We start from the raw sequence: 12975 nt of genomic DNA, 5'->3' as shown, positions 1-12975 counted from the left end.
TCTGGGAAATGCTGCATTATATCAGGCTACATAACATAAATACCAAAGAGCATTCATTTTCAGGATGTTCTAATGTCCAGAAAAAGGGGAATACATGAATTTGTACGTTAACATCCTACCTAAAAATCCAAGATAAAAAAAAAATCAGTCTAAAAATATCTAACTATAAGAAACTTTGTGGTCCAGGAGGTGGTGCAGTGATAAAGCTTTAGACTCTCAAGCATGAGGTCCTGAGTTCGATCCCCGGCAGCACATGTGCCAGAGTGATGTCTGGTTCTTTCTCTCTCCTCCCATCTTTCTCTTTAATAAATAAATAAAATCTTAAAAAAAAAAAAAACTATTCTTTTGTGCTATTAGAAACTTACAGACTATACAAATGAAAATATTTTCAAAAGCCACACACAAAATTTCTTTTATTAAGAATTATATACAGAATCAAAACTCTAATTGCATAATGTTTATAATATCCAGATATTATATTTTAAAGATACTATGTTTTCTTTAAATTGGAGTTATCTCCAATTTATCAGTATAGCTCTGATAAGTAGTACAGGTACTGAGGACAATTACCACCATATCAATGCTTTGACAGAATTTTAATGTCTGATAAACCCTGAATCTTGAACATCTATAATTTTTATTCCTTAAAGATAATACTGAATTCAAGTTCCAAAAGCAAACTTGAATTATTACTTGAAGGAAAAGGTCATGTTAAAATATGGAAATAAAGTTATCATTTGGTGGGAGCTGGAATCAAAAGCATACATTCTAATGGGAAATCTGTCCCATAGGGTAATTCTCAAGTTTTTAAGAGTCTACCAAGCCAAACCCTTAGCTGCTTTTGCTGCATTTGCTTTGCTTTTGCCTTTCCGTTTCTCTCGTTTTGCCTTCAGCCTTTTTCTTTGTCTCTGGTTCATCCATATGGGGTACTGCCCATGCTGATCCAGAAGGCTCTTTTTGTTTCTCTTAATTTCAGTCTCCATTTTCATGTCACCTGAATTAAAAATAAGAGTAGCTGTCAATACTCACAGGTAATGAAAATGCTCTAATAGGAACAGAATTTAAAGTAGTCAGAAACTACACACACACAAAAAATCATGTAGAATGTTCTTTGACACTCTTCAAATTCCTTACAGTATAACACACACACCTGCAATGCATTCCTACAACCATGAAGAACTTAAAAATTATAAGGAATTAGAGGCACCACTTAGTGACTAAAGACTTTCTAAATAATGCCACCATTGTCTTCTGGAATAGCAAATATTAATGCGTAAACATTTAGGATGTATGGACTTTAAGTTACTGTGTTAGGAACAAAATTATAACACTGAACACATAAGAGGTAGAATAAACAGTCTTAAGGTAGTAAGACAGTTGAGTCAGTAAGATGGGTAGTGATACATCTAATGGGTGGGCCTTAGAAGTAAATGAACTATTAGGAAATGGTTGGCTATTTCTAATGAAGTATAATTTGGCAGAGGTAGAATAAATAATAAGCAGAAAGCTCATCATGCTTGAGATGTGCAGACAATAAAAGAAAAACAGGTCTACCCTGGTGTTGTAATACTTTTCTACTTACACAACACCCAGAGACCCAGCTCTTTTAAAAGAATGCTAAGCAGAGAGCTTAGTGCAGCAGTGCTGGGATATACCTACACCAGCCTTATATACTGTGACCAGAATGCCCCTTCCTGGCAACTTATCAGGGTATACAATGCCATGGTCTCTACTATTTGACATATGAATTATACTGGGACAAAAGTCATTTCTCTAATACCCATCAATGTTTGCACAGTACCCAGCACACACACATAAATATATATGTACATATGTATGTGTTTATACACACATGTATTTTTTCACCATTTGTTACATACTAACATACTATGTATACCTTCATGGACCTGTATTCTCCTCACCCACCCATCCCATTGTCTTTTACTTTGGTGCAATACGCCAATTCCATTTCAGGTTCGACTTGTGTTTTCTTTTCTGATCTTGTTTTTCAACTTCTGCCTGACAGTGAGATCATCCCATATTCATCCTTCTGTTTCTGACTTATTTCACTCAACATGATTTTTTCAAGGTCCATCCGAGATCGGCTGAAAACAGTGAAGTCACCATTTTTTACAGCTGAGTAGTATTCCATTGTGTATATATACCACATCTTGCTCAGCCACTCATCTGCTGTTGGACACCTGGGTTGTTTCCAGGTTTTGGCTATTACAAATTGTGCTGCCAAAAACATATGTGTACACAGATCTTTTTGCATGGATGTGTTGGATTCCTTAGGATATATCCCCAGGAGAGGAATTGCAGGATCATAGGGTAGGTCCATTTCTAGTCTTCTGAGAGGTCTCCAGACTGTTCTCCACAGAGGTTGGACCAATTTGCATTCCCACCAGCAGTGTAGGAAGGTTCCTTTGACCCCACACCCTCTCCAGCATTTGCTGCTGTTACCTTTTCTGATGTATGACATTCTCACAGGAGTGAAGTGATATCTCATTGTTGTCTTGATTTGCATTTCTCTGACAATCAGAGACTTGGAGCATTTTTTTTTATGTGTTTCTCGGCCTTTTGGATCTCTTCTGTGGTGAATATTCTGTCCAAGTCCTCCCCCCATTTTTGGATGGGGTTATTTGTTGTCTTATTGTTGAGTCTGGCAAGCTCTTTATATATGTTGGTTATTAAACTCTTATCTGATGTATGGCATGTAAAGATCTTCTCCCATTCTGTGAGGGGTCTCTTGGTTTGGGCAGTGGTTTCTTTTGCTGTGAAGAAGCTTTAATTTGATGTAGTCCCATATGTTTATACTTGCCTTAGTCTTCTTTGAAATTGGATTCGTTTCATTGAAAATGTCTTTAAAATTTATGTGGAAAAGAGTTCTGCCAATATTTTCCTCTAAGTATTTGATAGTTTGTGGTCTAACATCCAAGTCCTTGATCCACTTGGAATTTACTTTTGTATTTGGTGAAATACAGTGATTCAGTTTCATTCTTCTGCATGTTTCAACCCATTGTTTCCAACACCATTTGTTGAAGAGACTCTGCTTTCCCCACTAAATAGTCTGGGCACCTTTGTCAAAGATTAGATGTCCATAGGTGTGGGGCCTTTTTAAATTTTTATTTATTATTTTTTTACAGGCCCTTGTCTATGTAGTTCCCCTCCCATGAATGTTTCATCCTTTAATCTTTACTTTCTTCCTTTTGCTTTCTAGATCTTAACATATGGACAATTTCACTGTTAAGCTGCCACATTTCACTCAGAGTGACAAAGAGGAACAGAAGGAAAGACACCACAATATCCAGAACTTCTTCCAATATTCTAGCATAATAATCATGGCCATGTGGTGCCAGGGCTTGATCATGGGCCACAGGCACATAGCAAGGCCGGCACCCTACCTGGTGAACTATGTCTTCGAGACTAAGTACCTTACTTTTAAATGTAAACAATAGTAGTCCAGCAGGTGTTGCTGTGGATGGTGCACTCGACTCTGAAGCATGAGATTCCAGTTTGATGCCCACCATCGATCATGCCAGAATAATATTCTAGTATTCTCTTCTATTTCTCATTTGGGAGTAAATAAATCATCTTTTAAAAAAAAAAAAAAAACAGGGGAGTCGGGCTGTAGCACAGCGGGTTAAGCGCAGGTGGCGCAAAGCACAAGGACCGGCATAAGGATGCCAGTTCAAACCCCAGCTCCCCACCTGTAGGGGAGTCGCTTCACAGGCGGTGAAGCAGGTCTGCAGGTGTCTATCTTTCTCTCCTCCTCTCTGTCTTCCCCTCCTCTCTCCATTTCTCTCTGTCCTATCCAACAATGACAACAACAATAATAATAACTACAACAATAAAACAAGGGCAACAAAAAAGGGAATAAATAAAATAAATATTAAAAAAAACTTTATTTATTTATTGGATAGAGACAGGCAGAAATCAAGAGGGAAGGGGGTGATAGAGAGGGAAAGAGACACAGAGACACCTGCAGTACTATTCACCACTTGCAAAGCTTCCCCCTGCAGGTGGGGACCAGGGGCTCGAGCCTGGGCCTTTGCGCATTGTAACATGTGCGCTCAACCAGGTGCGCCACCACCTGGCCCCCAATCTTCTTTTAAAAAAAATAAATAGGGCTGAGGAGGTAGCATAATAGTTATACAAGAAGACTTTCACGTCTTAGCTCTTAGGTCCCAGATTCAGTTCCTAGCACCACCATAAGTCAGAGCAGAGCAGTGCTCTGGTCAGTCTGTCTCTCTCATTAATTAAATCTTTCTCCCCCCCTTTTGTTGCCCTTGCTTTTTTTTTTTTTTAATTGTTGTTGTTATTGCTGTCATTGTTGGATAGGACAGAGAGAAATGGAGAGAGGAGGGAAGACAGAGAGGGGGAGAGAAAGATAAACACTGCAGACCTGCTTCACTGCCTATGAAGTGACTCCCCTGCAGGTGGAGAGCCGGGGTGGGGGGGGTTTGATACTGGATCCTTAAGGCTGGTCCTTGCACTTCGCACCATATGCACTAACCTGATGCACTACCACCCAGCCCCCTTAAATAAATCTCTAAAGAAAATCAGTAAGTAAATAAGTAAAAGCAAGAATCATCAATTACCAAATACTGGAGAAAAGCATATAATGTGAAACAGGAAAACAAAAATAAATAAGTGAAAAGGGGAATAGTCCAAGAAGCAAGATAAAGAATGGAGAAATTAAATTGAAATTTTTAAAACAAGATGTAACTAATACCCTCAGTGAGACCAGAGGGGAAAAATTATCAATTACAAGGCTATTAAGAAAGAAACAATCCAGGGGTGTGGGGGGGAGCTTTTGCAAATTATAAATGATAATAAAGCTAAACAATCAGAATGAATAACAAAAGAAATACAAAAAAAAAAAAGGACAGAAAAGAAAATTAGAGGACAATGGGCTGGGTGGTGGTGCACCGTCCAGTGCACTTATTACATGTGCAAAGTCCTGGGTTTAAGCCCTAAGTCCCCACCTGCAGGGAGGAAGCTCCACAAGAGGTGAGGCAGTGCTGTAGTGGTATCTCTTTTTGATCCCTCTTTATTTCCCTCTCCCTTCTCAATTTCTATCTTATCAAATTCAAAAACAGTAACTACTAAAGATAACAAAAGAAAATTAGAAGATAAATCCAAGACTCAAGATTGAATGTTATATTGTAACAGGTGTGCTCAACCAGGTGTGCCACCACCCAGACCCTTGATTGAATGTTATATTAATAAACCTTACAATTCAATAACAAAAATAAAGATCCCATTAAAAAATAGGCAGAAGACTCTAACAAATCTTTTCCAAGGATGACATACAGTCAACAAGCCAACAAAAAAACCCAAACTAATACCAAATAATTTAAAAAAAAAGGGGGGGAATCAAGAAGTACCAAGTAGGATGTGATAAAATTAAGACCCACATACATTGCTGGTAGAGATGTAAAATGGTATAAGATACAGAAAGCTATAAACAGAATGGAGCAAAATGTGGATATCTCTGATCACCCGCAAACTTCAAGAAGTTGAAATTAAAAGCTTTTGTAATTTTTATTTATGGGAGGTTGGAGAGGAGGTAAAGTCGGAAAATAAAATTTAAAAGCAAACATTTTGAAGAATTTGATATAGAAGTTCTAGAATCTAAAAGTTGAGAAATGACGTTCTCTTCCTTGACTTTGGGCATTATACAAATGTAGTTTAAGATCTTGTGTCTAATGTGTGCCAAGCTGGTGAAATAATAAACTGTGAATCATTCTCTATGCTGAAAATATTGCCTGCAGCTTTCCACTTTAGACCATGATCAAGAAAGATGTCTCAAAAAATACAAATCTACTTTGACTTACAATGGGATATAAATGCAAAATAAAGTGAAAATGCCAAACATGCCTTAGCCTAACCTACCTTAAATGTACTCAGAATGCTTAAAGTAGCCTATAGTTGGGCAAAACCATTTGATATAAAGACTATTCTATTGTAACGATAGGCTATCTCATATAATGCATTGAATATTGTCATAAAAGCAAAAAAGAACAGCTATATGGGTTCTTATTATTAATATACAGAATTGAAAGCAAGACTGGGAAGCAAAAAGACAATAAAGTAACAAAATGAAATATTTATTTATTCCCTTTTGTTGCCCTTGTTTTATTGTTGTTGTTATTATTACTTTCATCATTGTTGGATAGGACAGAGAGAATGGCGAGAGATGGGGGAAGACAGAGGGGGAGAAAAAGAAACCTGCAGACCTGCTTCACCGCTTGTAAAGCGACTCCCCTGCAGGTGGGGAGCCAGGGCTAGGACGGGGGATCCTTATGCCGGTCCTTGAGCTTTATGCCACCTGCGTTTAACCCACTGTGCTACTGCCCGACTCCCAAACTTACCTTTTTCATCTTCGACTTCACACTGGATTTTCTCTTGACAATTTTTGGGTGCCACCACAGTTGCTATTTCTTGCACGTCTTTCATTAAAACATCAGTATCTACTTTAAGAATACTTTTAAGTCTGCTTAGCTCCCTTGGGGCATTCTTTTTTCTCTTTTCAGCTCGCATTTTCCGTTTCCACTTACTCCGTAAGCTTTTAGCCATGTTTTCACCTAGAAAGTTAAGCAAAAAAATATATATCCCAAAATCAATTATTTTTAAAAAACCTTTCATTCTGTTTATGATTTATGTAAATTTAGTATGGCATATATTCACTGAACATGAATATCAAGTCAAACTCCTTCCAGGCATTGGCTAACTACTATGAATCAAGCTTATTGTAAATACTTAAACTTCTATATAAGCTGCAAATATTTTATTTACCTAAAATGCTAAACAACACCATCACCTTAAACTTTTTTTTTTTTTCTTTTACCAGAGCACTGCTCAGCTCTGGTTTATGGTGGTGCAGGGGACTGAACTGGGGACTTTGGAACCTCAGGCATGAGAGTCTCTTTGCATAACCATTATGCTTCTTCTTCTTCTAGCGTTTGCCCTTGTTCCGTAGCCAGTCAACAGCGTCAGGTTGAGCCTGATGTAAAGTTTCGAGACCTCCTTTGAATCTGGAGAGGTGGCAGTCGTTGACTATGTGGGTCATAGTCTGTCTGTAGCCGCAGGGGCTATCTACCCTCCACTCACCTTAAACAAATTACAAAATATTTTTAAAACTATCTTTTTCCTTTAAAGATTTTTTTAAATTGATTTATTCATGAGAAATGATAGGAGAGAAAGAACCAGACATCACACTGGTACATGATCTGCTGGGGACTAAAACTAAGAACCTTATGCTTGAGAGTCCAATGTCTCATCCACTCCATCACTTCCTGGGCCACTTTAAAATTATCTTTCAACTGGCTAATTCTCCCAAATTCATGGGTATCCCACCCCCATCTTCACAACCTAGTCCCTCAGGTCAGTCTAGTTATTTTAAATTTAATCCCATGTACCATTCTGTCCACTTCTTAAAAAAAGTTCTCTCTCTCTCTCCGTCACCCCCTTCTGGCTGTCTCTTTCCAATAAAGAACATTTTTAAAAGAAAAGACAATGTTTTTTTCTGATGCTCATAAGCCCTCCTCGAATAGTCTATCATATCACAGATTTCTTTCCTTTTCAGTTAAGTGTTACAACTTAAAACTGATTGTTCTGTCATCACTGGCGGGCTGTGGGCTACTCGAAAGCAGAAGCTAACCAGGTCTTTTCACAGCTCGATCCTTTGAACGCACAGAGGCTTGCAAAATAATGAAAGCTAACCATTTGCTGAAAGGATGACTAATGAATTATCTATATACATCCCACCCCCCCGACCCCCTCGTGCACAACACGAACTCTTCGAGTGGCGGGGATATAAGGGTTCGAATGCACCACCTCGGGGACCGAGATTAACCTGAGCTGGAGAGACGGACAGGAACCCCACTTGGCCTACGGCACGGGCAAGCCCGAAGGCCGCCTCCACCACGGGACCCCTTCGCCCTGGAGGGAGGGTTGCGCGGTTACGTTTACCCAGAGGCCCACAAGGCTCAAGAGGAGATTTTTATTTCTCTGGGCGGAGACATCCAGTCCCAATTCCGGCCATCCTCCTTGGGCCCAAGTGACGGCAGAAATTACCTTAAGAAAAGCTCAAACCCACACAACACACGCCGCTCACGAAGACCGGAAGCCTCCAGACTTCCGTCTTCCGGGCACGTCCTGTCGCAGTGCACGCCGGGAGCCGGGAAGCCTGGCAGGGCGGGTCTTTAGAGTGTAAGGTCAATGTACTTCCGGCCTTTGGTGGAAAAGGGAGAGAGCTGTGGAGCTTGGTTCCGCCCATGCTCGGAAGGAAGCGCGAGGGAGCCCCAGTGGGTGTCCCGGCACCTACTACGTGCGCGCTGCGAGAAGGGCGCCTTTGCTCTAGAACCAGGACTGAACTTGCCTAGCCGCCTTTTTCAGCCAGGTAGGGAGCTCAGAGATGATCTCTAGGTGTCATTGTCCTGAATTCCATTAGACTGAATCACCCCAGATCACGTGTTCTTCCACTTTCAGTTTACATTAAAGTGCTTTATTTTCCCACTCTGGATGACAGTCTTACCGTGTACACTCTGAAAACATTACAGTGTACTGTTCTCTCCATATATATGTATATTTTTCTTTTTTTTTTTTTTTTCTCTTACCAGAGCACTGCTCAGCTCTCTTTTATGGTGGTGCTGGGGATTGAACCTGGAAGCTCAGAGCCTCAGGCGAGGTCTTTTTTTTTTTTTTTTTTTTTTGCCTAACCCAGGCCCACGTGGTACATTAAAAAATGTGCAATTTACCATGTCAGTTATGCCTCAGAACTGTTAACAACAACAGAAACCACCTGTCCCAAAGACAAATTTCAAAGGCAAAACGATTAAGCTAATTCAGTTCAGCTAATGTCTGTGTTCAACTAATGTCCATTTTAGTTTCAACGTTTCTCACTAACAGAAATTAACGTAATTATGTCTCAGAACCCAACTTTCTTGTCCATCCAAAGGATGAAGTTAACACATTAAATGATCTAAGGTAGGTAAGTAGTTAAGAGTTCGGCAAATGCTAATTCATACATTTTTTTAACATTATCTCAAACATACAGTATTATTTGTAAACGTTGTTTATATATTGTATCTATCAGGATAGTGACAGAAAAAATTGTAGAGTGGAGTGGGGAGATAGGGATAGAGACAGAGAGACACCTGCACGGCTTCACCATTTGTGAAGCTTTCTCCCTGTGGGTGGGGGCTCGGGGTTTGAACTCTGGTCCTTGTGCATTGAAGCATGTGCAATTAACTAGGTGTGCCACCACCTGGCCCCGCATTATTTACTCCCCCCCCCCCCGCATTATTTAGTTTTTAGAGAGTCACAACATACAGGAAAGGTTAGAAATTATAACCTAGTAAATGCCTTTCTGGTTGCTATTTAGGAAAATGTCTTCCTGAGACATTTTTGGAGTACTTTTTTCTTTAAATTTGTAACCTTTGGGGACCGGGCAGTAGAGCAGCGGGTTAAGTGCACTTGGAGCAAAGCGTAAGGACCGGCCAAAGGATCCCGGTTCACGTCCCCGGCTCCCCACCTGCAGCGGGTTGCTTCATGAGCGGTGAAGCAGATCTGCAGGTGTCTTTCTCTCCCCCTCTGTCTTCCCCTCCTCTCTCCATTTCTCTCTGTTCTATCCAACAATAACAATAATAACAACAACAAAGGCAACAAAATGGGAAAAAAGACTTCCAGGAGCAGTAGACTTGTAGTGCAGGCACCAAGCCCTAGAGATAACCCTGGAGGCAAAAAAAGAAAAAAGCCAGCATGCTAGATAAATCTGCTTTCTTTTAATAGATTAAACTCTTATAGAGCAAATGAATTGTTTGGCAAATTAATCATGTTACATCTTAAATGACCTCTCCCAAAAATACATGTTCACACTGCATTCCAAATTTCTAAAAACTGAAAGAAAAAACTCACTCTGGTAGTCTCAAATGACAACTTGCATACCATAGCATGACTTTTGAAGGCAACTTGGTACCAGGAAAGATTAAAAAAAAAAAAAGCAATAAACAAAACAACTTATGATTTATCTTGTGGTGTTAAGTATGAACCACAAGTTACAGCACTGATACTTTAAAAAGCTGATTTATATAGCCTGCACTATTGCAAAAGCCTTTTAGGTTATGTTCTTTACGAGTTTGCGTAAGAACAGTTCTCTTAACAAAGAATGGCCATGGTGTATTTAAAAATCCTTAATTGTGGTCCAGGAGGTGGCACAGTGGATAAAGCATTGGATTCTCAAGCATGAGGTCCCAAGTTCAACCCCCAGCAGCACATGTACCAGAGTGATGTCTGGTTCTTTCTCTCTCTCTCCTCCTATCTTTCTCATAAATAAATAAATTCAAAAAAATCCTTAGTTACTTCATTCTTTACAAACATGTAGTGGTCTGGAAAGTGGTGCAGTGGATAAAGCATTAGACTCTTAAGCATGAGGTCCTGAATTCAACTCCCAGCAGAACATGGACCAGAGTGATGTCTGGTTCTTTTTCCTTCTCCTCTTATTTTTCATAAATAAGTAAAATATAAAAACAAAGATGATACTGTTGAATCTAAAACATTAATTCCCCAATAAAGAAAAAAATATATATATATAAAACAAAGATGAAGGAAACCAAACTACCATTTTCAGGAAACATTAACCTCTGATGAAGGAACAAAGATTACAGGTCAAAATGGACATAAGCTTCAGCTTCCCCACAGATCTGAAAGGAGTAGATGGCATCATAGTAAGTAGCTCTTAGTACCTGAATAGGAAAAGAAATGGTTCTCCATCTCAAAGACATGCTACCTTTTAGAAACCAGGCGACTCCTGTAGGCAGGCATCTTCTCTGAGACCTTGATCTGCGTAGCCACTTTGGCTAAACTACAGAGCTGGGGAGATAGCATAATGGTTATGCAAAAGACTTTCAAGCCTAAAGCTCTGCAGTCGCAGGTTCAATCCCTAGTACTGTTATAAATCAGAACTGGGCAGTGCTCGGGGTGTGTGCACGTGTGTGTGTTTCTGTATCTCTCTTATTAAGTAATATTTTTAAAAGTTAGGATTAGGAAAGTTTCTGTGTTCCAGGTTTTGAGCCCATACTGCCCAGATGATGGGAACTTCAAGATGAAAAGAACAAGCAAAATGAGCATGAGTTTCCTGCTACTTGAAAAAGACTTGCAGGTGGCTATTGACACCTGAACTCCGTAACTTACCAAATGGCTCAAAACTAGGTTTGAGACTTATATAAAACAAGTGAAGGGAGGTATACAGGTTCAGTGCAGTGCGCTTCTTTCCCCAAATGACTTTCAGTAACAGTTTTCAGGTACGGATTTTGCCTTATTTCCCTCCTGCTTCTTTGGTTATACTTTGTACTTTACACGTGGAGTTGCCTGTACCCTGTCAAATACTAGGAAGACTTTTTCTTTCTTTTTAAAATATTTATTTGTTCCTTTTTGTTGCCCTTGTTTTAGGAAGACTTTCATACCTGAGCCTCTAAGGCCCCAGGTTCAGACCCTGGCGTCACCGTAAACTAAAGTTGTGTGGGCCCCTCCCCCTCATGAAAGTAGGTTGGAGGCGATAGCATGATTGTACATAGTGACTTTCATGCTTGAGTGTGGTCCAGGAGGTGGTGCAGTGTCTTTTCATGCTTGAGGCTCAAAAGTTACAAATTCAGCCCTCCCCCCCACACACACACACAATAAGCCAGAGCTGATCAGCGCTGTTATCTGTATCTCCTATTTTCTAAAAACAAAATACATGTGGGGCAGGGGGTCGGGCAGCAGCACAGCAGGTTAAGTGCACATGGCGCAAGGCGCAAAGACCTGCATAATCCTGGTTCGAGGCCCTGGCTCCCACCTGTGGGGTTGGGGGGGGGGGTCACCTCATAAGCAGTGAAGCAAGTCAGCAGATGTCTTTCTCTCCCCGTCTTCCCCTCCTCTCTCAAGTTCTTTCTTTTTTTATTAATGAGAAAGATAGCAGGAGAGAGAGAGAAAGAACCAGGCATCACTCTGGCACATGTGCTGCCAGGGACTGAACTCAGGACCTCATGCTTGAAGGTCCAATGCTTTATCCACTGTGCCACCTTCCAGACCATTCCTCTCAATTTCTCTCTGTCCTATCTAACAACAACAGCAATAGTAACAATAAACAAGGGCAACAAAAGGGGAAAAATTAAAAAACAAAATGTTAGGGGGCCGGGCTGTGGCACACCAAGTTAAGCATACATAGTACTAAGTGAAAGGACCCAGGTTTGAGCCCCTGGCTCCCCACTTGTGGGAGGGACACTTCACAAGCAGTGAAGCAGGAATACAGGTGTCTTTCCCTCTTTATTGCCCCCTTCCCTCTCAATTTCTCTGTCCTGTCAAAAAAAAAGTTAAAATGTTAATAAATTATTGAAATTAATATAAATTAATTTTATATCTATTATTTATATTTATTATTATTATTTTCCTCCAGGGTTGTTGCTGGGGCTTGGTGCCTGCACCATGAATTCACTGCTCCTGGAGACTTTTTTTTTTCCTTTTGTTGCCCTTGTTTATTGTTATTATTATTGTTGTTGCCACTATTGTTGGACAGAGAGAATGGAGGAGGGAAAGGCAGAGGGGGAGAGAAAGATAGACACCTGCAGACTTGCTTCACTGCTTGTGAAGCGACTCTCCTGCACGTGGGGAGCCTGGGTCTGGAAGCAGGATTCTTGTGCAGGTTCTTGCGCTTTGCGCCATGTGAGCTTAACCTGCTGCACTACCAGGCCCCCAGTATTATTTTTTATCTTAAAACAGTATTTCTCAAAATTAGAATGAACGGAAAATTACGAGATTTTTAAAAAAATGTCGAAGATGCTTTTGCAGCCTAGGAGGTGGCACTGAGGCTAAGGTGCTAGGAGACATATATACTTAACTTTAAAATAAAAAAATCGAGTATTACTTAAAGGGAAATTTAGATACAATTAGGAGACAAAGGTGACTTGATTCTAATGTCATGACATTACT

The 12975-nt window shown here is 40.1% G+C and overlaps 1 protein-coding gene and 1 long non-coding RNA gene across 2 annotated transcripts in view; one reads left to right on the top strand and one right to left on the bottom strand.

Annotated features, from left to right (window-relative positions):
- Nucleotides 1-396: 396 nt before the first annotated feature.
- LLPH (LLP homolog, long-term synaptic facilitation factor) lies at nucleotides 397-8201 on the bottom strand. Its single transcript, XM_060194980.1, has 3 exons — nucleotides 8083-8201; nucleotides 6378-6590; nucleotides 397-994 (listed from the first exon to the last, which is right to left on the bottom strand). The coding sequence occupies exons 2-3, from the start codon at nucleotides 6580-6582 to the stop codon at nucleotides 816-818; spliced, it is 384 nt and encodes a 127-aa protein (XP_060050963.1). The 5' UTR covers nucleotides 6583-6590; nucleotides 8083-8201; the 3' UTR covers nucleotides 397-815.
- Nucleotides 8202-8250: 49 nt separating this feature from the next.
- Nucleotides 8251-12975, top strand: part of LOC132539473 (uncharacterized) — a 32154-nt gene continuing 27429 nt past the window's right edge. Inside the window, exon 1 of the long non-coding RNA XR_009550786.1 lies at nucleotides 8251-8407. This is a non-coding gene — a long non-coding RNA (uncharacterized LOC132539473). The remainder of the gene's footprint in view (nucleotides 8408-12975) is intronic.

This window comes from Erinaceus europaeus, chromosome 7 (assembly GCF_950295315.1).
Source record: "Erinaceus europaeus chromosome 7, mEriEur2.1, whole genome shotgun sequence".
Taxonomy (NCBI): Eukaryota; Metazoa; Chordata; class Mammalia; order Eulipotyphla; family Erinaceidae; genus Erinaceus; species Erinaceus europaeus.
This window is presented reverse-complemented; position numbering and strand designations above follow the sequence as displayed.